Source organism: Mustelus asterias, chromosome 10 (assembly GCF_964213995.1).
Source record: "Mustelus asterias chromosome 10, sMusAst1.hap1.1, whole genome shotgun sequence".
Lineage (NCBI taxonomy): Eukaryota > Metazoa > Chordata > Chondrichthyes > Carcharhiniformes > Triakidae > Mustelus > Mustelus asterias.
In genome coordinates, this window is record NC_135810.1 from 65,133,445 (window position 1) to 65,161,151 (window position 27,707).

General features: G+C 42.9%; 1 protein-coding gene and 1 pseudogene across 1 annotated transcript in view; one reads left to right on the forward strand and one right to left on the reverse strand.

Moving 5' to 3' along the window:
* Positions 1-1,260: 1,260 nt before the first annotated feature.
* Positions 1,261-1,365, reverse strand: LOC144500155 (U2 spliceosomal RNA; annotated as a pseudogene).
* A 4,885-nt stretch (positions 1,366-6,250) lies between these two features.
* Positions 6,251-27,707, forward strand: part of rab38a (RAB38a, member RAS oncogene family) — a 74,263-nt gene continuing 52,806 nt past the window's right edge. The window contains exon 1 of the mRNA XM_078221816.1: positions 6,251-6,567. Within this exon, the coding sequence (XP_078077942.1) occupies positions 6,366-6,567 (202 nt within the window). The 5' untranslated portion in view covers positions 6,251-6,365. The remainder of the gene's footprint in view (positions 6,568-27,707) is intronic.

Genomic DNA, 27,707 nt, shown 5'->3' on the forward strand with positions numbered 1-27,707 from the left:
CCAGACTTTTAAGACAGGATACCACAGCTGTTCTCAGGGAAGTTGGCCAGAACTGCAGAAATGGTTAAAGCAAATCCATATAAGCCATGCTGAGCTGCGATTGTGATGTGTCTGAAGGATGTTCCAACATAAGAATTAGATGGACATTTAGATTCTCACTGAGAGCCAACAGGAGGTCTGGTGGAGCTGTCATCATGAAGCGACGTCTCTGCCAACAGTATCTGCCAAGTGGAGAGCTGCTGCTTCTCATTGCTGTAGATATCCAAGCGCAAACATAGGCAAGAAGACGCAGGGCACTACTCGGCAGCGAGACCTGCCTAGCATTCAAAAACAGAAAATGCTGCAAAATCTCAGCAGGTCTAACAGTATCTGTGGAGAGAGAATAGAGCCAATGTTTCAAGTCTGGATGACCCTTTGTCAGAGCTGCCTAGCACCGTTTTGCTGGTCTCCTTTTCCTCACGTCATTTTAAAGGAGTCTTGTTGGTAAACCTTCTGGGGAGAATGAAGGGAGATTAGAGAAAAGTTAATAATTGTTGTTAATGATCACAAAAGAGAAGCAAGTCCTAGCTGGGAACAGAACAAAATAAAGTGGGTTGCCAACCCTCCAGGATTGAAGAGCAACGTCCAGGACACTGCTGTATACAATCCTGGAGAAAACTCAGAGGACATTAAAAACCGATTTTTTTATATTTTCTTTGGACATTTGTTTAAATATAAAAGTATTGAATAGAGTGCTGGTGCGGAGTGTGGAAAAGCGGAATGGCTGACAATCAAGCATCGTCCAATTGGCAGAGGAAGGTAGTAAGTCACATTGTGGATGTGTTGGCCCCCCGACACCAACCTTTTGATATTTCAATGAACCTCCCCCTGCTCTGGACCTGACTGGAATACTGATAGGAGTTGCAACTTTGTTTATTTTTCCTCTTGATACTGTACTAAGATCTGCCAAGGCAATGGAGTTAAAATTGGCACACGTTGTAAAATGTTAAAGTTTATTTATTAGTGTCACAAATAGGCATATATTAACACTGCCATGAAGTTACTGTGAAAATCCCCTAGACGCCACACTCCAGTGCCTGTTCGGGTACACTGAAGGAGAATTTAGCATGGCCAATGCACCTAACCCAGCATGTCTTTTGGACAGTGGGAGGAAACCGGAGCACCTGGAAGAAACCCACGCAGACACGGGGAGAACGTGCAAACTTCACATAGATTGTTACCTGAAGCTGGAATCGAACCCAGGACCCTGGCACTGTGAGGCAGCAGTGCTAACCACTGTGCTGCCATTGATAGAGGACATATTAGATATTAAGCTGATAAGAACAGATACTACACTTGATCTTAGCCAAAAGGTGGAGAAGTTTGCACTACATCAGATCCCAAATGCTACAGCACAAAACTGTTGTGTGATCTTGTGTTGTCAACTTGAGTTAGCCAATTGCAGGAGTTCAGCCTGCTTGAAAACTCCCAGTTGGTGTTGCCATTTTAGCTGAATTGGAATAAGAGGACCGTGGCTATTTATTAGGCAGTTGAAATAAGTTCAACCTGTCAGTGGCAGAAATGGTAAAAGTCTCAGTAATAATCCCCTGGTGAAAAACAATAACAAAAGGCATCAGATCAGCGCGCTCAGCTGCAACAGTTGAATAAATATATTGTCTCGCGGGAACACTGACAAGGTGTATTAAAAGAACCGTCATCATCCTGTTCTACTCAGACTGAAAAGATGTCTGCAGTTTATTTTTCTTCCAAACACTGAATGTCAAATTGTGATGCAGTCACTCATCTGACTGTTTTACTATAATTATATTAGACAAAGTAGCTGTTGCGTGACCATTTTCATGCACCGTCACATCTGTGTGGAATGTCAGCTCAGAGAAGTATGTCTTTTATGATAGGCATAACGTTGAAGTAGTAATTCATATTTTAAATCTTTATTTCCCAAAAGAATTAAAGCACCGTAAAGTAATTAAAGTTTGTATAAGTTTACGTACTAACTTATCCAAAAATATTTCCACTGAATCGCATCAGTTTTAAAAAGATATCAGATTAATTTTGTCTGACCACACATTTTGTGCATAATGCATTCATAATTTCGATCACTGAATCTTTTGACCTTCTTGGCTACAAACTCTAATTATGCAAGCATCCAGCACTGCTCCGTCATCAAGCAACTCTGGGAACAGACACAACCATTACTAAGCAAACTCCACAGATAGTAAGATTTCATCATAAGAATGGAATGGCTCACTCTGCTTAAAATGCACCTCCATTCAGTTGAGCACAGGAGTCTTTAGTCAGTGGGTTCTCAATAGGGATGCCAACTCTCCAGGATTCGTCTGGAGTCTGAGAACCCTGGGGGAAAAATCACAGGAGCATAAAACTGCATTTGGTCCTTTTCCAGCCCACAGATTCCAGTCCAGCTCAGCTGCTGAGTATTCGTTCTCTCCCTCGCATGCACATGCCCCAATTTCTATAGCCCTTGCCATTCTGTCTATACAAGATCCATTGATCTCTAATACTGGGTTCTTACGGCAGCCCCTCAGCCCCGTGACAAATATCTATTATATGGCAATGTTGTGTGCAAATGCTAACTTCCTAGTAAATGACCTACTTCAGGCAAGTGCTCACTCAGCAAGTGTCCTAATCCTAACTCCCTCCTGAAAAATACCTCCCTCACCCTCTGCCCTGCCCCAATCCTGGCAAGTGTCCTGTGACAAATGCTAACTCTTGATTAGTGCAAAGAGGTGCACTCCTAATTTCATTTCCTTTTTGTAGGTAGTTTTGCCACATTGAGTCCAAGTATGTACACAATCGACATAACTAACAACTTCTAGCCCAATGTTTACAATTCTTGACCAATGGGATGAGTGCTCCAAGCATCTCCACTGCAATCTAACCTTATTTTTTATCTCTAACTTTACAACCTAACATCCCTTCTATTTGCTAAATTATGACTTGTATCTTTGACCATAGACCGTGGAACAACCAGTTCTCAAGCTACTTTCCTGGCCGATCAGCACTGTAACTTTGGATTCATTTTACTGCTAAACTGAACTCGCTGGAGCCCAAATGTACAAATGTGTCCCAGTTATCAATTCAGTTCACTCCCAAAGGTCGCACATGTTCTTTCTTAAAGCTTCTTGAAGAGATGCCAACTTTAAGACTTTATCAACAGCAGTTTCGTCCCTGGTCTAGTCATCCAAAAACCCAGGGTAATGCTCTGGGGATCCAGGTTTGAATCCCACCACAGCAAATGGTGAAAATTAAATTCAATAAAAATCTGGAATTAAAAGTCTAATGACCATGAATCCATTATTGATTGTTATAAAAACTCATCTGATTCACTAATGTTCTTCAGGGAAGGAAATCTGCCATTCTTACCCAGTCTGGCCGACATGTGATTCCAGACCCACAGCAATGTGGTTGACTTGTTAAAAACTGCCCTCCAGGATGGGCGATAAACACTGGCCCAGCCAGTGATGCCCACATTCCAAGAATGAATTAAAAAAAACAAAATTCATGAATTATCCCAATAGTATGTAGAAATTGAGACCTTTTTACCACTGAGCTTATGTGTAGTCCAAAAGAGATTCTTTTGGTTTCAGATTCCAGCACCTGCAGTAATTTGCTTATGTTATGTGCAGTCCAATTTGATCATTTAAGCCTTATTAATTACACAAGTGCTTCTTGAAGTCTAACAGACTAGAATTGGCAACTGTTGTTCTGAAACAATTTGTGACTATGGTTGCTCTGACCTTTAGCTGCAGAAAGCTGTACGATGAGAAATATTGTTGTGTTCACTTTCTAGCCTGCAAACCAGTTCAACTAGAATCCTTTTGACTACAATTAAAGTAATAGTTTCTGCTGATTGAAAAAAATAATTTAGGCATTTAAAAAACATTTTAATCAGCGAATATTCAATAACTTTTTTCAATAATATTGTGCACTGTTCCATGGGGTCTAATTACATTTTTAGAAATGTATCATTTGGAAGAATTTTTAAAAATTAACTTTATTACTGACGGAAAGTATGATTGGCAGTGGGAAGAGTGGTTTACAACTTAAGCTGGAATTATACATAAATCAAAGGCACAGATGTGGTTAGGTGGGAAGTGCATCTGATTCTGTGCATAATAGTCAAATGGTGATATATTTAAAGCTTAAGTTTATTTATTAGTGTCACAAGTAGGCTTACATTAACAGTGCAATGAAGTTACTGTGAAAATCCCCTAGTCACCACACTCGGGCACCTGTTCGGGTACACTGAGGGAGAATTTAGCATGCAACTAACCAGCATGTCTTTCAGACACTCAGGTCACTGGAACACCATACTTATGGTAGCAGTGTGGGATGTTAGGAAACCGGAGCACCTGGAGGAAACACACGCAGACACGGGGAGAATGTGCAGACTCCGCACAGACAGTGACACAAGCTAGGAATTGAACCCAGGTCCCTGGTGCTGTGAGGCAGCAGTGCTAACCACTGTGCCACCATAGGAAGCATTCTTAATCATGGTAGAACAAGTAATTTCAACTAGTAGCTCTTATTGTAGAAGACAACATTCAACATCAGACCCTATATTATCTAAAAACAATTCATAGAGATATCTGATACCCTGATCATCAAATCCTCTTATATTCTGGTGTTCAAGGTCTTTAAGGGAATGGGCTAAATCACGCTGATGGGCCCAAAAACTGACATCCCACACTGCTACCGTAAGTATGGTGTCCCACCAGTGACCTGAGTGTCTGACTATTGGGTTTCCGGGGTGGACTTCTTGCATAATGCCAGTAGACACACACACACTGGTAACAGAGCATTTTGGATGCACACTAGCTAAGGGGATTGAGGGAACAGCTAACCACGGGTTTGGCAGAACAACTTGGCAAAATATTAAATTATTCCCCTGAATGCCAATTTAACTGGGACCAGAAAATCTCAGTGTTCCTGGCCATGAACACATCCTGGAACAGTCTTCTGACTGGTGCTGGTAAGCAATGCTTGTCTCTGCACTCTTGTGTACACCCTCTGTATACACAGTCACCACGCACACCCACAGGGCATCCCGGTGTCAATTTTGTGTGTGCAGAAACCCAGCATTAGCAGATCCTGCTGCACTTTCTGTTTCCGACCATACTGATTGACCTGATCATCCAACCAGAACTTCAAGGAAATTCAAGACCAATAATTCTGAAGATTGTCGTACAAAATTTTCAACATGTGGGGGAATGCAAAGCTAGGGTTTTAAATTGAAGAATAAATCCAGCAGGGAATTCAGTAGAAACCTCTTCACCCAGTGAATAGGCAGAATGTGTAACGTACAGTCAACAAGAACTAAAGGGCAAGTAACAAAGACACCTGAGGGAATAAGGAATGGAAGGATATGCTGTCACGATTAGCTGAAGCAAGGTGGGAGGAGATTCATGTGCAGTATACACAGAGATATGCACCAGTTTAGTTCAATATCCTGTTTCTGTGCTGTGAATTCTTGCATCCATACAAGTGGCCTTGTGGGACAGACTGGGTATCCGGACAGTGAGGGCAGAAATTGTGGGAAGTATTTAAAGGAGATTTGGATTAGATGTTTGAAGGAGTGAGCAGTGAACGTACCAGGATTTTTGACACCTGCCAGATGGACTGCAGAGCATCCCCCAGCTTCATAATATGTTTAACTACCCTTATTTCTTAAGTACTTTAACACCTTAGTCAACTGGGTGGCATGGTGGCACAGTGGTTATCACTGCTGCCTCACAGCTGGGTTCAATTCTGGCCTCTGGTGACAGTGTGGAGTTTGCACGTTCTCCCCGTGTCTGCATGGGTCTCCTCTGGGTGTTCTGGTTTCCACCCACAATCCAAAGATGTGTGGACTAGGTTGATTGGCCATCGTAAATTGTCCCTTAGTGTCAGGGTAAACATGTGGGATTACTGGAATAGGGCCTGGATGAGATTGTTGTCCGTGCAGGCTTGATGGGCCGAATGGCCTCTTTCTGCACTGTAGGGATCGTATGAATTTCTAGCATTGATCCTGTTGCTTGCTTGTGCCAGATTTAAAAAGTCACATGCTTTGGAGTGGGAAAACAATCAAAGTTGGGAGGGTCGAAAGGAAGAGGCTCAGTTGCAATGAAATGAGCTTGTAGCAGGAGGGATCTGCACTTTTCACATTCCCAGCAGTTATATAACTGAGTGGGTGAAGCGGCCGGGGCTGTCCATGGGGAGGGAGTTGGCAGTCGGGCTGCGCGCATTCACACTGCTTGGGCAGAGCTTGCTTCCCCCAGTGTGCTGTCAGTCTGGGCCAGGGGCGTTGCTGCAGAGGCGCGGCTGCTGCACTCACTCCAAACACGGGTTATGAGGCAGCAACTTCCAAAATGCAGAAAAGCCAGACCGAGCATCTGTATAAAATCTTAGTCATCGGCGACCTAGGGGTGGGAAAGACCAGCATTATCAAACGATACGTGCATCAAAACTTTTCCCAACATTACCGAGCTACCATTGGCGTGGATTTCGCCCTTAAAGTTCTCAACTGGGACTCGGAGACTGTGGTTCGGCTGCAGTTATGGGATATAGCGGGTAAGATTGTGTTCGTCTTTCTCAACCCGCTGTGCTTTCGACTACAGAGACTGGAAGAGAGCAACAGTTTGTTAAGAAGCAGCATGGCAGCACAATACTTTTGTAGCTGGACAAACATCTCTTGTGAATTTGAAGATGATCTGATAAAAGTAGCATCAGCCACTTCTGTACTGTGGCTTGATTCGACATTTATACATTGACAGTAATAATTCCACCTGTATATTGTGCCGCGATAAACTAATAGTTATTGCATTTGTTTAAAAGTTAATATGCCTCAAGTGTTGGAGAGATATTCCCGGAGTGAAAGTCATGCTTCCAGTTTGGTGGGGGAACAAATTAGACAAGCTTATGCCCCACCAGATCTGCAGCATACATTGCTGATAATAATGGATGCACAGAAAGAATAATTTAATCATGGATTTAAAATAAAGACAAAGCTTTATGAAATCATCTGAACACCTCAGTGAAATTATTGGCAGGTATTCTGCACATCTGAACTTGAGGTGTATGTAAAGTGATCATTTAGATGTGACGATCTATATATTTTTTGTAGTGTGTGAAAGATACTTGAGTTCCTCCAACATGGTGAAGTTTACCAGGCCTGTTCAGTTCCATGCTGTATTATGTAAAGCAGGCACAGATACTCGGGTTGTCTAAAGCTGCAGAACACTGCAGTTACCCTGCCGACCAGCAATGATGTGCACAAGTCATGTGGTGCTGCATCATATGATCCAAATCTGGAGTCCGACTTTCCAAGTTACTTTGTTTGAATTATGCACCAGCAGTGCACGAATGTAATTAGTTTAATGTAATTTTATTTGCTGTAAACTGGAAAATGTAATTCTTTCTACATTTCCAGAGTTTGAGGACGTGGTTTAAAGTTGGGGGGATTTTAACTTGTTATTAGATTGGTGAATTGTTTGAACAATTTCAATCCAGAGAAGCAGGAGAGCTATAATCATTTAGTCATGAGGGAGCTTTGCCTGCTTTTCCGGTACCATATGGGGAGGGGTTAGGTCCCAAACCCTTGGAATACATCCAACATCGTATTTGCTCATGTGCTTTGTAAATATTTCTGTGCTGCTCTAATCGAACATTAGGCCCCTTTATAGATTAATGATTGGTGGGGGGCAGGATGCTAAAACCAGTTCAAGCCCCCTGTCTTAATTTGATCAGAAATTAAATGAAGCAGGGACCATAGAATCATAGAAACCCTACAGTGCAGAAAGAGGCCATCTGGTCCATCGAGTCTGCATTGACCACAATCCCACCCAGGCCCTACCCCCATATCCCTACACATTTACCCATTTTAACTTGTCTTAATTCTGAGCCTGGAGGAGCAAGAGTTATCCTTGAGCTCACTGCAAAGCTATTCTATACTCGCACCATCTCCTGTTCACTGCCCCCACCCCCTTCACCTCCCGCTTACCTAAGACCTAGTGAGGACCATTGCCAGTGTGGCAACAGGTGCAAACTGGCCCTGTGGACACCAGTGAGTTCCCTCAAGAGGGCCTGGAATTCAGTTGGGGGCCAGGTTTAAGATGAATCTCAGGCTTTCAACTTCTGGCATTCAACACCAACATGCTTGGCATAGAAAACAAAATTCTCTCCAAAACTCATTCACACCGATACGTACAACATCCATTAGCTGGCTGCAAATGTTTTAGTTTCCATAAATGGTCCACCCAAAACTTGGGTCAATTTTTGTCTTTCATTTGTTGCTTGATAGTTTTATCTTTGGGTTCTTTTATGCTGAATATTCGGAAGTTGATATGAAAAATATAGATACATATTTCAGAAAACTTGTATTCAGATCCATTTTGAATGTTGATAAAGTGTTCTAAAAGTTACAGAATATTTCATCCTCTATCAGTGCCCATTACGTCACTGCAAAATAGAATGGGGGCTAATTTCCACCCTTTTTTTTGAGGTGCGAATGGAGTGGTGGCGCAATAGAAATCAGAGCACAGAGCTTGCCATGAGAGGCATGAAGTAACCCAAAAATGTCAGCATGGTTTTAGGAGTGGGATATCTTGCCTGGTACATTTGAGGTTTGCTTTGAGGTGACAGGCTGCCTGTTGGTAGTTTGCACTAAGTGGCTTAAGCAGCAATCTTTTAAAGATATCTTTGGAAGCCAATCAGAAACAAGGAAGTTAAACTATAGGCAAGTTCTCCTGCCCTCACCAAAATGACCTCGTGATGCTCTGCAGCCGTTTTGGATTGCCGCTGCTGGACAGCAGCCAGGATGGGATCCACTGGATTCCTGGTTGTTTTTGATTAGTGAACTGCTTAAAAAATGCAAGCAGCTCACCAGCAATGAGGCTTGACCACCAGCTACCTCTTGCCACACAGAATTGGACTCATGGAGCTGCATTTCATGTGGTGGGGAGACGGGGACAGTAGGGGCTGTGGACTGCTTGGTCCTCAGTGGACAGGAAGTCCCACCCTCAGCCAATCTGATTAGCCAGCAGTTCTGGCAGTATTGGGTGCACCTAGGACTGCAAGGGGAGCAGGAAGAAGACCGATGGCTGCCGGAGACAGGTGAATCCCAGGCTGTTGGGGTGGGAGAGATTGGAGAGCCCTCTGTCGTAGCGTTAAAACCATTCTTTCTGAATAAGAAATGGGAACACCAGCAGTGAGCCAATAGTCACTGCGTTGGGATGTGAGAATGCCATTGGATGCCAACTAACTTTTAGTGACCATATTCCAATCTCCACTTACTGGGGAGAAGAGGATGGAAGGGAGGGGGCAGATTTTGAAGAGCAGGGCAGTGAGGCAGAATTACATCTTGGTAGGGAGATGCCTTTGATGCACATGTGACATCCCCTGAATCATGCCCTTCCTGCCTTTTTTCAACTTTGCCTCAAAAAGTGGCCTACCAACTCCTGCCCAGCTACGCATGCCAATCAAATTATAATGTGGGTAGCAAATTATTTGGATCAATTAGCTGGTAAAAAGTTCAATTGCCTTTAATTCTTTATTTAAAGATGGTGATATTTTGGCACCAGTCCACCTAACATTATGGGGACAGCTGAGCAGTGGGCAGGGAGGTGATGGGCTGAGAACACCTTGTATTTTAGGTGTCCCTCTGCCAAAAACATGTACAGCAGGGAACCACAACATCAAACCCATGAAAATCTATCCCATTATTAATCTCATGTACTAGATGTATGAAGTTAGTCTTCAACTTACTGGTTACAATCTCAGCTGAGTGGAACGGTGAAGGCTTGAGCCCCAACTGGGACAGCCCAGTAAGTGCAGACTGGAATGTGGTCACTAAAAGCTAGTTGGCATCCACGGGCATTCTCACATCCTAATGGAGTGACTGTTGGCTCAGTGCTGGTGTTCCCATTTCTTATTCGGAAAGAATGGTTTTAACCCCAATGAGTAGAGACTGATTCTAAACAACTGGATTGACATCCAGCAGGAGTACATGCCGTCCCCGACTTTACGGCACTCAAGTTACGACGAATGGCACAACATTTATAAACTGACACCCCATTTTGACTTTACAATAATTTTGACTTTACGCTGTCATGTCAGCAAATCCATACGTGCGCATTGATGTTCTGTGCTGCCCAATGTATAACTGGACAAGTCGAATTAGGTTGGAAATGAGTGTTTTATTCTGTTAAAGTATTTTGGCACAACCGTCATGATTTTAATGCATTTAAATGCTTCTGTTATATTTAATATGTGCTCAGACTCTCAAAAGTTCAAGGGTAAACAGGCAACTAACAATGATTGAATGGCTTCAATATACACCCCACCCTAACCATGGAACTTGTGTTAAGGTGTGCAGACATCAACAGTCGCCTCAGCAACTTAAAAGGGCAACAGTTGAGAGTATTTTACACCGCCGGTCACCCCATGAGTGATTTCAGGCCTTGATTCAGGAACCAATCCCCCATTTACACCATTGTTCCTGTGGGAAAATCGGTTCCGACTAATGATGCTTCGAGTTACAACAGGAACCAGTTGTGTCATAAGTCTGAGGCCTGCCTGTACTTGTGCCCTGTGGATGAGAGTCCCTTCCACACCATCAGAATGATAGATGAGGCTCTTTAACCTACGTTGTAGTCCACTTCTGGAAGCTTACAGAATTTCAACTTTATCTTAGTCTTTATAGAGTTCCCATTGTATATAGTATAAATAATGACATTATTGACAGTAATTTATGTTTCCTGGTCAATAATTATCAACTATTTCCTGCTGTCGCATGTGGCTTTCCAGCATATTCCATGTGCTTTAATATTCTCTGTAGAAAGCAAGCCCAGTGAGATGAGATGATGACTCGTACAATCATTGAATCATAGAAACTTACAGCACCAACGGAAACTATTTAACCCATCATGCATCTATTGGCTGTTTGAAACAGCAATCATGCTGAGTCTCACACCCACTTTTGATCTGAAACCCTTTAAGTTCTTCTCAAATGCCCATCCAACTCCCTTTCTAAATGTATTCATACAGTCAACACCCACCATTTTTTTTCAGGCATGGCATTCCACATACGGACAGCTCTTTGAATGAAAACAACTCTCATCTCCTTCCTAGATCTCTTGAATAATGATTCGAAATATATGATCTCTGGTTATTGGTTCAGTCATAGAATGATAGCATCATAGAATGATTACAGCACAGAAAGTGGCCTTTTGGTTTAAGGCTACAGCAGCTCTCTGGAGCAGTTCAGCCAGTCCCTCTTCCTAGGGCTTTCCCCATAACCCTGCAACTTAAATCAACCCCCATCCTTAAACACTTTAACACAGTGATGGGCAGATTAAGTTGGTGAGTTGGTGTATTTGTCACTCTCTCCTTTGCCTTAGTGAGTCACACAATTGAGATTGGGCATGCTCACTAACTATGACCCCATGAATAAGATTGGATACACTTAAAACACAGCCGAATTTTACAAAGTTATAAAAATGCTTAATTCCTATTACAGAATTATTAACTTCAAATGGTAAAAACAAAATAAATATTTACGCTTCGATTGGACACAGAGGGAGCGCACAGCTCTTGCCGTCAATATTGTGTGCAATCAGCATGCACCTCACTTCACTTGCCCTTGTTTTACATGCATATCACTTCAGTCATACTGATAGGAAAAAATATATGTGGATGGTAACCAGCAAAATGTGGCAACTCTGTGCATGGGCTGCACTCAAACCAATGTTGTCCCAGGGCCACAGGTTGCCTACCATTGCTTTAGCAGCATCCGTTTCCTTGATAAAGTCGGATACAAAGTCCTAGTGAAAGAGCAGTTGAGATACTGCGTGGGTTAAAAGTTGATAAAGGGGAGATACTGGAGAGGCTGGTTGCACCCGTTAATAAGTCACTGGACTGGAGAGGATGCATCTGAGGATGCTGAAGGAAGTAATAGTGGAAATTTCAGAGGTATTGGGTACAATCTTCCAATTCTCATTAGTTATGGGGATCATTCTTCTTCAACAGAATGTGTAAGGATAAGCTCAGCAACCCAGAGGACAGTCAGTTTAACCTAAAAGCAGGAAAGCTTTTAGAATGGGTGGCACAGTGGTTAGCACTGCTGCCTCACAGTGTCATGGACCCGGGTTCAATTCCGTTCTTAGATGACTGTCTATGTGGAGTTTGCATGTTCTTCCTGTGCCTGTGTGGTTTTTCTCCGGGTGCTCCGGTTTCCTCCCAAACTCCAAAGATGTTCAGGTTAGGAGGATTGGCCGTGGTAAATTACCCCTTAGTGTCAGGTTATTAGCAGGGTAAATACATAAAGTTACAGGTATAGAGCCTGGCTAGGATTGTAGTCGGTGCAGGCTCGATGGGCCAAATGGCCTCCTTCTGCACTGTAAGGATTCTAAGGGCAGCAGAGTTTTTTTTAATATTCTGGGACAAAGTTAACACTTACTTGAGTAAGACTGGATAAATGCAAATCTTTTTTTTAAACTAATAGAAAAGCAAAAACTGCAGCTGCTGGAAATCTGAAAGCAAAGCAGCAAACCCTGGAAATATCTGAGAGTTGACGGTATCTATGGAGAGAAGAAGAAAGGCCAATATTTAGGTGAAAGCTCAGAGCTGAAATGTTGGGCTAGATTTTCATCTGAGGTGGGGCTCACCCAGCTTGGAGGGGGAGGGGGGAAGTGCCAAATAGTGAAACTTTTGCCCCAGGGCATTGGTGTGTTGTTAAATATTAGCCTCTCTTGCCCTTACCCTCTCACTTCCAACCATGCCCAGGCCCCATCAATGTCAACCCAGGCCTCATCCACCCCCAGTGGCCGCTCATACCTCAATTCCAACCCATGCCTTTGTACCCACCCACAATAGCCCCTTATAACATTCATGCTAACCAGTGCCTCATTTATTATAACCCTTATGCCAATTTTCTGCCATCTCATGACCCAATATTCATCCGTGTTGCCTTTTGTAACCCCAATGTCAACTAACTGCCAACTTCCTGAAACAGTATGTAGATAGTCCAACTAGGGAAGGGGCCATACTGGACCTGGTATTGGAGAATGAGCCCGGCCAGATGGTCGATGTTTCAGTCGGGGAGCAGTTCGGGAACAGTGACCACAATTCAGTAAGCTTTAATGGATGGATAAAATTAAGTGAAGTCCTCAAGTTAAGGTGCTAAATTGGGGGAAGGCTAATTACAACAATATTAGGCAGGAACTGAAGAATGTAGATAGGGGGCAGATGTTTGAGGGCAAATCAATATCTGGCATGTGGGAGGCTTTCAAGTGCAAGTTGATAGGGATTCAGGACTGGCACATTCCTGTAAGGGTGAAGGATAAGTATGGCAAGTTTTGGGAACCTTGGATAACGAGAGATATTGTGAGCCCAGTCAAAGAGAAAAAGGAAGCATTTGTCAAAGCTAGGAGGCTGGGAACACACGAAGCAAGTGTGGAATACAAGGAAAGTAAAAAGAAACTTGAGCAAGGAGTAAGAAGAGCTAAAAGGGGTCATGAAAAAGCATTGGCCAGCAGGATTAAGGAAACTCCCAAGGCTTTTTACACATGTATAAAGAGCAAGAGGGTAGCCAGGGAGAGGGTTGGCCCACTCGAGGACAAGGGAGGGAATCTATGCGTGGAGCCAGAGGAAATGGGCGAGGTATTAAATTAGTACTTTGCCTCAGTATTCACCAAAGAGAAGGACTTGGCGGATGATGAGTCTGGGTAAGGATGTGTAGATAGTTTGAGTCATGTTGAGATCAAAAAGGAGGAGGTATTGGGGTTCTTGAGAAACATCAAGGTAGACAAGTTCCAGGGCCTGATGGGATATACCCCAGAATACTGAGAGGCAAGAGAGGAAATTGCTGGGGCCTTGAGAGAAATCTTTGTATCCTCACTGGCTACAGGGGAGGTCCCAAAGGATTGGAGAATAGCCAATGTTGTTCCTTTGTTTAAGAAGGATAGCAAGAATAATCCAGGTAATTACAGGCCAGTGAGCCTTGCATCAGTGGTAGGGAAATTATTGGAGAGGATTCTTCGAGACAGGCTTTATCCCCACTTGGAAATAAGTGGAAGTATTAGTGAGAGACAACATGGTTTTGTGAAGGGGAGGTCGTGTCTCACGAACTTGATCGAGTTTTTCGAGGAAATGATGAAGATGATTGATGAGGGTAGGGCAGTGGATATTGTCTACATGGACTTCAGTAAGGCCTTTGACGAGGTCCCTCATGGCAGACTGGTGCAGAAGGTGAAGTCGCATGGGATCAGAGGTGAGCTGGCAAGGTGGATACAACAGTGGCTCGGTCAAAGAAGACAGAGGGTAGCAGTGGAAGGGTGCGTTTCTGAATGGAGGGCTGTGACAAGTGGTGTTCCTCAGGGATCAGTGCTGGGACCTTTGCTGTTTGTAATATATATAAATGATTTGGAGGAAAATGTAACTGGATTGATTAGTAAGTTTGCGGATGACACAAAGGTTGGTGGATTTGCGGATAGCGATGAGGCCCATCAGAGGATACAGCAGGATATAGATCAGTTGGAGACTTGGGTGAGAGATGGCAGATGGAGTTTAATCCGGACAAATGTGAGGTAATGCATTTTGGAAGGTCTAATACAGATAGGAAATATACAGTAAATGGCAGAACCCTTCGGAGTATTGATAGGCAAAAGGATCTGGGCGTACAGAAAGTGGCAATGCAGGTGGAGAAGGTAGTCAAGAAGGCATACAGCATGCTTGCCTTCATCGGCCGGGGTATTGAGTTTAAAAATTGGCAAGTCATGTTGCTGCTTTATAGAACCTTAGTTAAGCCGCACTTGGAATATAGTGTTCAATTCTGGTCGCCACACTACCAGAAGGATGTGGAGGCTTTGGAGAGGGTACAGAAAAGATTTACCAGGATGTTGCCTAGTATGGAGGGCACTAGCTATGAGGAGAGGTTGGAGAAACTTGGTTTGTTCTCACTGGAGCGACGGAGGTTGAGGGGCGACCTGATAGAAGTCTACAAGTTTGAGAAGCATGGACAGAGTGGATAGTCAGAAGCTTTTTCCCAGGGTGGAAGAGTCAATTACTAGGGGGCACAGGTTTAAGGTGCGAGGGGTGAGTTTTAAAAGAGATGCACGAGGCAGATACTTTACACAGTGGTGGGTGCCTGGAACTCGTTGCCGGGGAAGGTAGTGGAAGCGGATACGGTAGTGACTTTTAAAGGGCGTCTTGACAAGTACATGAATGAGATGGGAATAGAGGGATATGGTCCCCAGAAGCGTAGCGGGTTTTAGTTAAGTCAGGCAGCATGGTCGGTGCAGGCTTGGAGGGCCAAAGGGCCTGTTCCTGGACTGTAACTTTCTTTGTTCATGACCCACCACCCTCTGCCCTTACAGGCTTCATGCCAACTCACCCAGTAGACCTCAGGAGACGTGCTTAGATGAAATAGAATAAAGTTCTGAATGTCTATTACAGATGTCATCTTGTTTTAAAAAAACACTCATTACAAAAGCACATTTAATGCATCAAAATCCCCTCAAGTGTAAAAAACCAACATTTATATTCATAATCGTGCATCAAAAACAGCTAATGCTTTAATAGCCGCTTGGAGCTGTCAGTCAAACTGTAAACCACAGCCCCCATAACTTCCCTAACCCCCCTCCCCCAACTCGAGGCCCTCTGCACTATGATGAAAGATGTGGAAGCGGCCAAGCAGTAATAATACTATGAAGATATCCCTTATTGCTATGCCAACAAACATCCATTGAAACTGCTAGAACAGATTTTATTCACTGCTACAGACAATGGCAGGCAGTTTTTTTTCAAATTTAAAGGGCAGGGGGTTGACAGCTTGACAGTTCTACAGACATTTACATGTCAAACATAACATCGTGGAACGCACACTGCAGGTTGAGGCCTTTCCTGGAGTGAAAAGAGGGTCTGATTGTCATGTGCATTGTGTTTAAACAGCCAAGTTTATCTGCGATTTGCACCTGTGTGCTCCATACCATGGCCCTTTTGTGGCAAAAATGAGATCCGTCAGAAATGGGGGTGAGACTTCTGGATCCAGACCCTGTCCATTTTGAAACCTTCCCGAGTCTACCAAAACCCATAAAAATCCAACTCTCCGTCAATCCTGCCTGACGTGCTGCATGTCTCCTGCACTTCCTGCTTTTATTTCCTTTTAACTAACTTGATTGAGTTTTTTGAGGTATCAGAGAGGTGGATGAGGATAATGTCCAAGTAGACTTCCAAAAATTATTTGACAAAATGCCACAACCATGTCCAACTCAGCTTCCTGCCTTGTTGGACTGGACACAGTAAGACGTCTCACAACACCAGGTTAAAGTCCAACAGGTTTATTTGGTAGCAAATACCATAAGCTTTCGGAGCGCTGCCCCTTCGTCAGATGGAGTGGAAATGTGCTCTCAAACAGTGCACAGAGACACAAAATCAAGTTACAGAATACTGTATTCTGCTACTTAACATGTCTTTAAAATTTGACAAAGCATCTGCTTATCTCTCTACTTATTGTTTGGAATTCTTTATGAAACAAAGATTTTGAGAAATGTAACAGCTTTGACTCTGCTCCTTAACTCCAGACCATGAATTCAATTAATAAATCTGGAATATAAAGCTCATCTCGATAATGATGACCATGAAATTATGACTGATAATTCTAAAAACCCAGATAAAAGCAAAATACTTTGGATGCTGGAATCTGAAACAAAAACAGAAAACGCTGGAAAATCTCAGCAGGTCTGACAGCATCTGTGGAACGAGAATAGAGCCAACACTTTGAGTCTGGATGACCCTTCGTCAGAACTGAGAGCAAAGAGAATCAGTGGAGATTTATACTATGGGGATGGGTGTTGGGAGTGGGTGGAATGGGACAAAGGGAATGTAAAAGAGGATTTACATGCAGCACGGTCGCACAGGGGTGAGCACTGCTGCCTCACAGCGCCAGGGATCCGGTTCAATTCTTGGCTCGGGTCACTGTGGAGTTTGCACGTTCTCCCCGTGTCTGCATGGGTTTCCTCCAGGTGCTCCAGTTTCCTCCCACAGTCCGAAAGACATTTCTGCTTGGGTACATTGGTCAGGCTAAATTCTCCCTCGGTGTACCCGAACAGCGTTGACGTGTGGCGATTAGGGGATTTTCACAGTAAATATAAATCTACTTGTGACTAATAAATAAACGTGAAAAACTTTGGGATACAGAAGGCTGGGAAGGTGCTAAAAGTGTCCATTAAGTGATCAAGCCAGCCTCTGACCTGTTGTTATGCCACAGTGCCCATCGGGAAGAAAGGTTCACTGGTCTGGTTCACCAATGTCCTTTCGGGAAAGAACGCTGTCATCTTTACCTGTTCTGGCCTACATGTGACTCCAGACCCACAGCAATGCGGTTGACTCTTAACTGCCCTCTGAAATGGCCTGGCAAGTTCAAGGGCAATTAGGGATGGGCAACAAATGTTGGTCCTGCCTGTGACACCCACATCCCATGAAAGAATAAAGAAAAAGATTGCTCACCGATCTTGTTAGTTAAACTACAGACAATGACATCTGTGCAATTTGATAATTCCTTTGTTACTTTTGCTATTTTCCTCAGTCTGGTTCCTATAATTGTTAAGATATTGCGGATTTTACTGCTGTCGATATCTCATCGCAACTCCTTTTTGTCCTTTTGCTGGTTCTCTTCTCCCTGTCAAATCAGTTTAAAGCCTCCCTCCCCAACAGTTCCAGTTAACTTTGCAGCAGAAATGTTGGTCTTGGCTCTGTTCAGACGCAGCTTACCTACTCGGGTTCTTCCCCAGAACCAGTCAATGAGATTCATGAGAAGCTGCTCTTAACTTGCAGATTAGTTCTGACTATTGCACAGTTATTAAGGAGGCTTTGCCATTTGCTTCAGCTGCTTAGTTCCAGATATGTGGTATTAGAATGGGGGAAGGCAAATTATTTTTCTCAGCAGTTTTCTTCATTCTATCACCACCTGATTGTGTTGAGTCCTTACAGTTTTATTGTTATTACCAAGTTGGATAATATGTTGCAGTGAAGAATAATATGCTTCTATAAAGCCATTGAATTGCTCCTTGCGAATTATGTTATTTTTACCTGATTGCATTCCAGTTGGGAATTGATGCTTCTCAGACCTTGTTCTCGAAACATGCACCATAAGCATTCGTGAGAGAGAGAGAATCCTCGGACAGAATTTTACATTTTCCACTGGTGGATTTGTAGACAAGGGGTGTCTCAATATTTCTCGGATGGGTTTCCCCACTGGGTTGCTGCCCGCTCAGACCCCTCTGCAATTTTATGCTGGGATGGGTGAGGCCCAGGGCAACCTGCCCACTGTAGCCCCAGTCAAGGTCCTTAAGTTCCAATTCATGACCACTTGAGGGTTGTTTCCCACCAAGCTTCAATTTGCAGCTGGCAAGGGAGGTCAAAAGTACGAGAAGCCCATAAATTAACCCTGTTTATGTCTTGGGCGGAAAAGAGGAGTTGGGGGGGGGGGGGGGTGGAATCTTAGAAGCTGCTTAAGATTGGGTGAGTCCTGCTGCCCTGATTGGCCTCTGCATGTTCTCCTTCCTCTCCCCTCCCCACTGACCTCTCCATCAACACCCCAACCCCTCTCTGCCCATCCCCTTGGGGTTCACCTCCACCCCTAGAACTGCATCATCTTCCATACCCAGCTCTAGTCTTTCTTCCACATTCGTAACAAACAAAGATGGGATTCAGTAGAGAATACTGTCAACACAACATTATTATAATTACTGATCTTCCTTGAGGATTTTCCATGCCTGGTTGTTGTTCTGTAAGTGCAAAGCTGAAAAAAGAATTGTTTTATTAAGAGCTTCCATCTCACTGAGGAGGCATCAGGCAAATCTATTTCCAAGAACCTGCTCTGAAAACTCTGCTCACATTGTGACAGCTGTGACAAATTTCATGACAGCAAGTGAGATAATCCACAGCATTCTAAAACAATCAGCAATATTGTAAATAAAACAACCTACAGCATTCGATTGGTACAAGTGTAGATGATCTCATCATTCTTGATCACCTAGTTGTCTATATACTGTGAGGAGAGGTAAACAGGCACTCTTAGTTTATCACATATTTATCTTATTGTGCTTCTGTGTACAGTGTATGAAACACTTACACCCAATCAAAGTAAATAAACATGTTGATTTAAGATAAAGTACATGGTTTTGTAATATATCTGTAATGTGACACATAACAGGGAGTCCTTCTGCATCCCACCCCCGATGATGGTTATCTTCCAGTAGTTTTACACTTATGAACTCTACACTTCAACATTCATGTGCAATGTGAAGGCTTTTTACAGTACTATAAACCATCAGTTCACATTATCTCTGTTTTTCACACAAGTTTGTCCCTAAACCCCAAGGACAGTGTGTGTTAATAAGAAAAGCTGATTCACTATATTGAAATCATTTGCAGACCTCCTCCTGAGCCACACGCACTGAATTCAACACTCAGAAGTTCCCTATCTGGTAACTGGCTCCTCAAGATATTTGCTAGATTATCTAAAGAGCGCTTCAAGGATTTAAATTATGCTGTCAATGAGGGCATACAATTATTTCATCACTGAACTCAATTTGCAAAGTCTCCACTCAGCTATTCCCTTGAATGTTTATTCATTGAATTGCTGAATGAAAGTGCATAAAAGGTGTTGAAGCTAACCAGTCGAGGCCGTGACTCTGGTGTGTTGCTAGATTTACAGAGGCTTATAATGAAGATAGACACCTTGCATACATTATCCCATTTCCCTCAATTCTAACATGTCATAGAAGCACTGTGCAATCACAAGGGACATCAAGGAGTCAGACTTGCATTTTTTATTTTGGCAATATAAAAGGCACACAGACCAAAAGACAACAACATTTTGTTTTGTTGTTTCCACCTGAATGGTGCATATGGTCAGTGCATTTGCTTTTATCTCAACACCATCATGATGATATTACTCAAGTGTTTGCATCTGTGCAAGTACTTGGTTCAAGTGGTGGCTGTGAGATGTGTGATTTGTCTGTCATTTAGATTACTGGCTTTCTTAAATTCCCTGAAGATAGCAAACATCATGATCACATCATGAGCATTGTCATTACATGCAATATTATCCCCTTGCACACAATCAGAATATGTGCATATAATTTTGCAAGGCTATGCCCCATTTATTTTTGAAAATATGATTTTTCAATTTTAATTGACTTGAAATTTTGCGATGTCTCAAACGGAGCAAGCTGCTTAAAAGCGAAAGACCACATTACAAGGTAAAGGCCAGAACCCAATAAATCACCCGCAGGGGGGTGTGAAGAGAGAGACATTTTCAGGCATCCATTGAAACTCATAGGTCTAAGGAAGAGACATTAAAAATGCAAAGTACTGGATATTAAAACAATGGCTGCCACAGACACACACCCAAGACCTCCATTTCAAGCCAAGGTTTCCAGTCACTAGAGGGAGATTGCATGTGACACAGGCGGTGTCAAGAAAGTCTTCAGCGGAGGAAACAAGCTGGGGCCTGCCCACTTTCTCTCTCACTTTTGGAATAAGAGTGTCACCTAGTTCAAAAAGCTAACTTTATGAGAAACCTGCTAACGAACCGCGATCTTGTAATAATAGCGGTATCTTAAGATCGCATGCAGAAAACCAGCTAACATAAATCAGTTGCAGCATTTAAAATTGACACCTCAAGGGTACTTAATCATATATTCTTTATTTCACCGCTTACTCCAATTCAGGGTCAAGGGGAGTCGGAGCCTATCCCGGTAGACACTGGGTGCAAGGCAGATACACTTCGGAAGGGTTGCCAATCCATCACAGGGCACACGCTCACAATGAGGTGCAGTTTAGCATGGCAGTCCACCTAACCTGCATGTCTTTAGGAGGAAAGCAGAGCACCCAGTGAAAACCCACACAGACACACAATGTGCACACACCACAGAGACACCCGAGATCGGAATTAAACCCAGGTTCCTGGAGCTGTGAGGCAGCAGTGCTAACCACTGTGCCACTTGCATATTCTTTTACCTTTTTTCTTTCTGATATGTGTGCGTGGGCCTGAATGATTGCATGAGAGCCAAATGCTTGACATTGTGTTTTTATTATTTTTCGATGGGTTAGTGGTTAATGAATTTGCTCTTTCTTTGACTTAAGAAAAGCTTTGGTTTAATTGGCTCCTTCTTGCTCATAGTTTGAATCGTTAAATACATTTTGATTTGGAAAAGGTATATCGTTGTAAAAAATAAACTTTGACCTTTTATGACCAACCGAGCGTGTTGAATGGCGGGGAGCTGGTTTAGCCCCTGCTCACCTGGTCATAACAAAATTGATGTAAAAATCAAAGATGATCTGCATCATTTAATGGACAGTTTTGATGCTTGATAGTCCCACAATGGTCTGATTGTTACCTTTCTTCCTAATGGGCACTGTGGCCACAACAGGTCAGAGGTTGGGTGATCAGTCGTGAGTCACTCTTCCAAAACCTTTCCAGCATCTACAAGTCACAAGTCAGGAGTGTGAGTGAATATTCCCCATTTGCTTGGTTGAGTGCAACGTGAACAATATTCAAGAGGCTTGACACCATTGTTTCAGTCAGGTGAAGAGGAGTCAAATGATTCCCCCCTTTACTCTCTCCTCATTTGTCTGTAACAGGTTTAATGTTTGAAAAGGATAAACTTGCCAATTCAGTGATTGTTGAACTGTTTACGTGCTGTGATTTGAAAATAACTAATTGGACAGGTTTTCTTGAGTTTAACAAAGAAAGAAGTTAGCTTTATTATACTTAAACTGATCTAAGTAAAATAATATATGCTTTGACTATCATGCACATACTTGAAGTTCACACACTTTTATAGATTGCAGATCAGGGAAGGATAAACTGGTCAATTTAGGGTCTGTAAGAAGAATATACAACCTGTAGTTTGGTGACTGGCTGGCTTTAGGCTTTCTAATATGCAAGTGTGAGGACCCACATGTTTTGTTTTCGATAATTAGGATCATTTCATAATGTTCTCGATGAAACAAAATCCCGACTCATTGTCAATTTTCTCTTTGTAATGTCCTAACTATGTTACAGGTTGTAGGTTTTAAAGAAAAGTCAAATAGATTCAAAATAACAACAACAGGTTTATTGTAGGAACTGTTGCCTATACAGAGTAAAAAATGAAGCTAAGACGGGAGCCTGTGAAACACCCCAATGATATCACCATCAAATCATGTGACCGGCTCCTAAAACAATCATGCAACCACTTAAATGTATAACACCCCCACCATCGCTCACTTGTGCCTGGATTCTTGGCCTCAGGTGGACGTAATATCAGCAGCAACTATTACCTCCCTGGTGGGCGCAGCTGAGCTTTGAAAAACTGTGATGTGGAGATGCCGGCGTTGGACTGGGGAAAACACAGTAAGAAGTCTCACAACACCGGGTTAAAGTCCAACAGGTTTATTTGGTAGCACAAGCCATTAGCTTTCGGAGCGCTGCTCCTTCGTCAGGTAAGTGGGAGTTCTGTTCACAAACAGGGCCATATAAAGACACAAACTCAATTTACAAAATAATGGTTGGAATGCGAGTCTTTACAGGTAATCAAGTCTTCAAGGTTGATTAAAACTTGATTATCTGTAAAGACTCGCATTCCAACCATTATTTTGTAAATTGAGTTTGTGTCTTTATATGGCCCTGTTTGTGAACAGAACTCCCACTCGCCTGACGAAGGGGCAGCGCTCTGAAAGCTAGTGGCTTGTGCTACCAAATAAACCTGTTGGACTTTAACCTGGTGTTGTGAGACTTCTTACTTTGAAAAACTGACAGCTTCTGATTGACTGGTGGCTCTTAGCGGTGGGACTCTTGTCCCCAGTGTCCTTCATCCTGGGGATGGCAACTGGTGCCTAAAGTGTCTGAGCACTAAATTCTGCTGGCCTTCCTGAAAAGGTGCACTGAGGGCTCTCATCGGCTCTCCAGTCAGCGGGTGAGACCCTTGTCGCCTCCATTAATAGAATCAAAGAACCCCTAGAGTGCAGAGGGAGGCCATTCAGCCCATTGAGTCTGCACTGACTCTTACCCAGGCTTACTCCATAACCCCACGCACTTACCCCACTAATCCCTCTAACCTATATATCATGTGACACTAAGGGGCATTTTAGCATGGCCAAGCAATCTAACCTGTACATCTTTGGATTGTGAGAGGAAACCTAAGCACCCAGAAGCCCACACAGACACGGGAAGGACGTGTAAACTCCACACAGATAATCACCCAAGGCCGGAACTGAACTCTGGTCCCTGGCACTAACCACTGTGCCACCGTGCCACCCAATTTGTGTGTGGGTTTGTGGAAATTTGTGTGTCATCTTGCGTGTGTCTTGTGCATATGTGTGGGAATGTTGTGTGCCATCTTGCATACTTGATATGTTCTCTATTTAATCAATGGAGAATGCAAAGAATTGATTGTTTCCCCTCCTAATTACAGTCAGCTGGTATGACCACAGCTCTAGAATTTCTAACAGTGATAACTTTGTTGTCTAATTTTCTGTCCTTGAAATGTAATAATGTTGAAAGTTTACATTCTTGTTGACCTATAACTAGCTTTTTAATAGCTGCCTGACATCAAATTAAGATTTTGGTCCCAGTTTTGGCTGGAAACAAAGGGATTATTGATTAGCATGTGATCAAGGCACTCAGCTGATAAATCCCACTAGTAAATCATGGGGGCTGAAGAAAATGCAAAGAACAACCAAGAGGTTTGCCACATTAATTTTTCTTTCTTTTATCAATCAGATTCAAGGTAACTTCAGGGTTACATTGACATTACACAAGTGGATTAATTCAGAAGCACCGCCGTTTGTTTTGTATTTTTTGCCAAAGGTGTGAACTTTAGATCTGATGGCTGAGGCTAAAATTTATTGACCATAATTCTTTGCAAAGTTGGTAGAGATTAGTAAAAAAAGTCAGTAAAAGTACTGTTTATCCCTGTTTGCTGCTACCTGAAGTGTTGTTAGCGTTTAACAATAGTCAGTTGATAAATTAACACTTGCAGAAAATGCACAACTTTTTCACACATTTGAGCTCATTATTAATGAATTCTTCTCGCATTTTCACCTGAGCAGTAAAATTGAATCATTGAATAATAGAAGCATGCAACATAGAAGACCACTCGGCCCATCCTTTCTGTGATAACTCTTTAAAAGAGCTATACAATTAGTCTCTGTCTGCTCCCTCCTCATAGCTCTGCAATGTTTCCCTTTTAAAGCGGCATCTACTTTTGATTTGAATCATCTCCCAGCACCCCCCCCCCTCCCTCTAAATCATAAGAATTTGCTAAAGTGTGGCATGGTGGCACAGTGGTCAGCACTGCTGCCTCATGGCACCAGGGACCCAGGGTTCAATTCCGGCCTTGGGTGACTGTCAATGTGAAGTTTGCACGTTCTCATCGGGTTTCCTCTGGGTGCTCCATTTCCTCCCACACTCCAAAGATGTGCGGGTTAGGTTGATTGGCCAAGCTAAATTGTGCCCAGGGAATTAGCAGGGTAGATTTCTAGGGTTAAGGGGTTTGTTGTCGGTGCAGGCTCAATGTGCTGAATGGCTTCCCCTGCATTGTAGGGATTCTATGATTTTTTTTTTGAAATTCCCTTCCTCTTCCAACTGGCTCTTTTGTCAAATCATCTTTCTGCTGGAAACTGTTTCTTCCCATCCACTCTGTCAGAATCGTCCTAATTGTGGAAGTCTCTATGAAACCCACCCTTAAAATTCTTTGCTTCAAGGGAAACAATTTGGATTTTTTTCATCTTTCCATATAACTGAGGTGCCTCAACTGTGTTACCGTTTCAGTAAATTTCCTCCGCACCATCTGCAAGGCCTTGACAGCCTTTTCTAAAGTCAAAAGTCCATATTTTATTTAAGGTCAGACCAGGGTTATGGGGCTTAAGAAAAGCAAAGATTTGGACGTTTCATTACAGTAGTGACAGAGTGAATAGCGCACAATAGCAATATTTTTCATCAGAACATCAGGTTTCATTGGTAGGCACAATAAATTCCAAGATTTAAATCTGGTGATGAGGGAGGGATGGTAATATCTGTTCAGTTGAGTACAGTGGGATCCCTGACACATGTGGTGTACCTATGAACCTTGGTGCTCTTGTGCACCTTGGCAGTAGAAGTTTTTGGGCAGTGGAATCTAGCGAAGCAAACTTGATGAGTTGCTACAAACTTGTCAATTGTACATATTGCAACCAAAGTTGCTAAAACTGGATATTAACACTGCTGGAAGGGTTGCTTATTTTATTTATTAGTCACAAGTAAGGCTTACATTAACTCTGCAATGAAGTTACTGTGAAATTCCCCTAGTCGCCACAGTCCGGTGCCTGTTCGGGTCAATGCACCTAACCAGCACGTCTTTCAGAATGTGGAAGGAAACCAGAGCACCCAGAGAAAACCCACGCATACACGGGGAGAACATACAAACTCCACACACAGTAACCCAAGCTGGGAATCGAATCTGGGACTCTGGCACTGTGAAGCAGCATTGCTAACTGCTGTGCCGCCCCCATGCCGTTGATCAGCAGACTTCTCTATCCTGGATGGTATCAAACTTTGAGTGTTGTGGCCTCAATCATCCATGAATGTATACCATCATACTCCTGGTTTGACTCTTGTCAAAGAGTCTTTGACTCTTGAAGGGCTTTTAAGAGACCACAATCAAATCAGCCAAATTCTTATGGAATAGCAGGGCAGATTTGAAGGGCCTACTCCAGTTGCTATGTCTTGTGCTCCCAATCCTATATTCCTGAGAATCAGGAGATGAGCCAGCGAGGTGCATTTGTTAGGTTTGATTAAGTTTCTGGTTAGTGGTGACTCCCAAGATGTTACTGGATGGAGATGCAATGATGGTAGTACTATTGAAAATTTTGGGAAGTAGTTGGTCCCTTTCTTGCTGGACTGGTCAATATGGGTGGGATTTTACGATCTTGCCCCGATTCTGGAGCGGGTGAAGTGGTAAACTTCCGGTCTAGGTGTATGACATGCTGCCCATTACTTGTCCATCATAGTTGTCAATGTAGTAACCCCTGCTGCAACTATATTGCCAGTGATGTCCTTCATTGAGGTTGCTGTGAAATCATTGCTTTAAGAGTTTGCAGTTATTGATACTTACCTGGGGCTACTTGGTTGCACAGAGCTGCCTCTGGAATACAGTTAATTGGTTTCTCTGTGCTATTCCACACATTCAACAACCGCAGGGCATATCCTCATGGGGTCCCCTGGTTTGTATCAGATCAGAATTGGAAGCATTTATGTTTTCAGAATCCTTCATTATGTTGAGTTGAAGTTGGCTATGAGTATGTTTAGCCTTGAGAGCAGGAGGGAAAGGATTTATATTGTTTATGCATCCGGCATAGGAAAGGTATCCATTGTGGGCCAACCATAGGAGACATGCTGAAATGAAATAAAGGAACAAGGCAAAACTGAACTACCTTATTCTCTCATCATCTGTACACAAGAAGAGTTGCTTTCTGTTTTAAAAATAAGCTGTGACATTCATTCTACAAACCCTGTGTTTGTGCAGTCAATTTTTAAAATGACTCGCAGTAGCTTGGATTGAATCAGAAGTTTAGTTTATTTACACATTGGGGCATGCGCACACGCACATATACATACATACATACATACATACGTATGTATACAAAAGAGTATTAAAAAGAGGGCTTTGTAATTCTGAATAAGCTGGATATAGAACTGGTTTAGTCATAGAATACAGAGTTATGGTGGAAGGGTGTTTTTCTGACTGGAGATCTGTGACCAATGTGTTCCGGAGGGATCAGTGCTGGGACCTCTGTTGTTTGTAGTATATATGTGATTTGGAGGAGAATGTAAGTAGTCTAATTAATAGTTTTGTGGATGATACAAAGATTGAGGGAACTGCGGATAGTGAGGAGGATTGTCAGACGATACAGCAGGATATAGATAGGCTGGAGACTTGGGCAGAGAAATGTCAACTGGAATTTAATCCACACAAATACAAGGTGAAGCATTTTGGAAGGTCTAATGCAGGGGGACGTATACAGTAAATGGCAGAACCCTTAGAAGCATCAACATACAGAAGGATCCAGGTGTACAGGTCACCAGTACCCTGAAAGAGGCAACACAAGTGGATAAGGTGGTCAAAAGGGTATATGGTATGCTTGCCTTCATCGGTTGGGGCATAAAGTATGAAAATTGGCAAGTCTTGTTGCAGCTGTATAGCACTTTAGTTAGGCCACATTTGGAATATTGCATACAGTTCTGGTGGCCACACCACCAGAAGGATGTGGAGGCTTTGGAGAAGGTTTACCTGTCTGGTTTGGAGGGTATTAGCTATGACGGGAGATTAGACAAACTTTGTTTTTCACCTTGGAGGCTGAGGGAAGACCTGATAGCAGTTTACAAAATTGTGAGAGGCATGGATAGTTGGAGTCTTTTTCCCAGGGTAGAAATGCCAATTACTAGGAGACATAGGTTTAAAGTAAAAGGGGGAAAGTTTAAAGGAGATGTAAGAGGCCAACCTTTTACACAGAGGGTGGTAAGTGTCTGGAATGTGTTGCCAGAGGAGGTGGTGGAAGCAGATACAATAGCAATGTTTAAGAGGCACTTGACATGCATGAATAGAGGGATACGGACCACTTAGAGGTAAAAGGCCTTTGGTTTAGAAAGGTATCATGTATCGGCACAGGCTTGGTGGGCCAAAGGG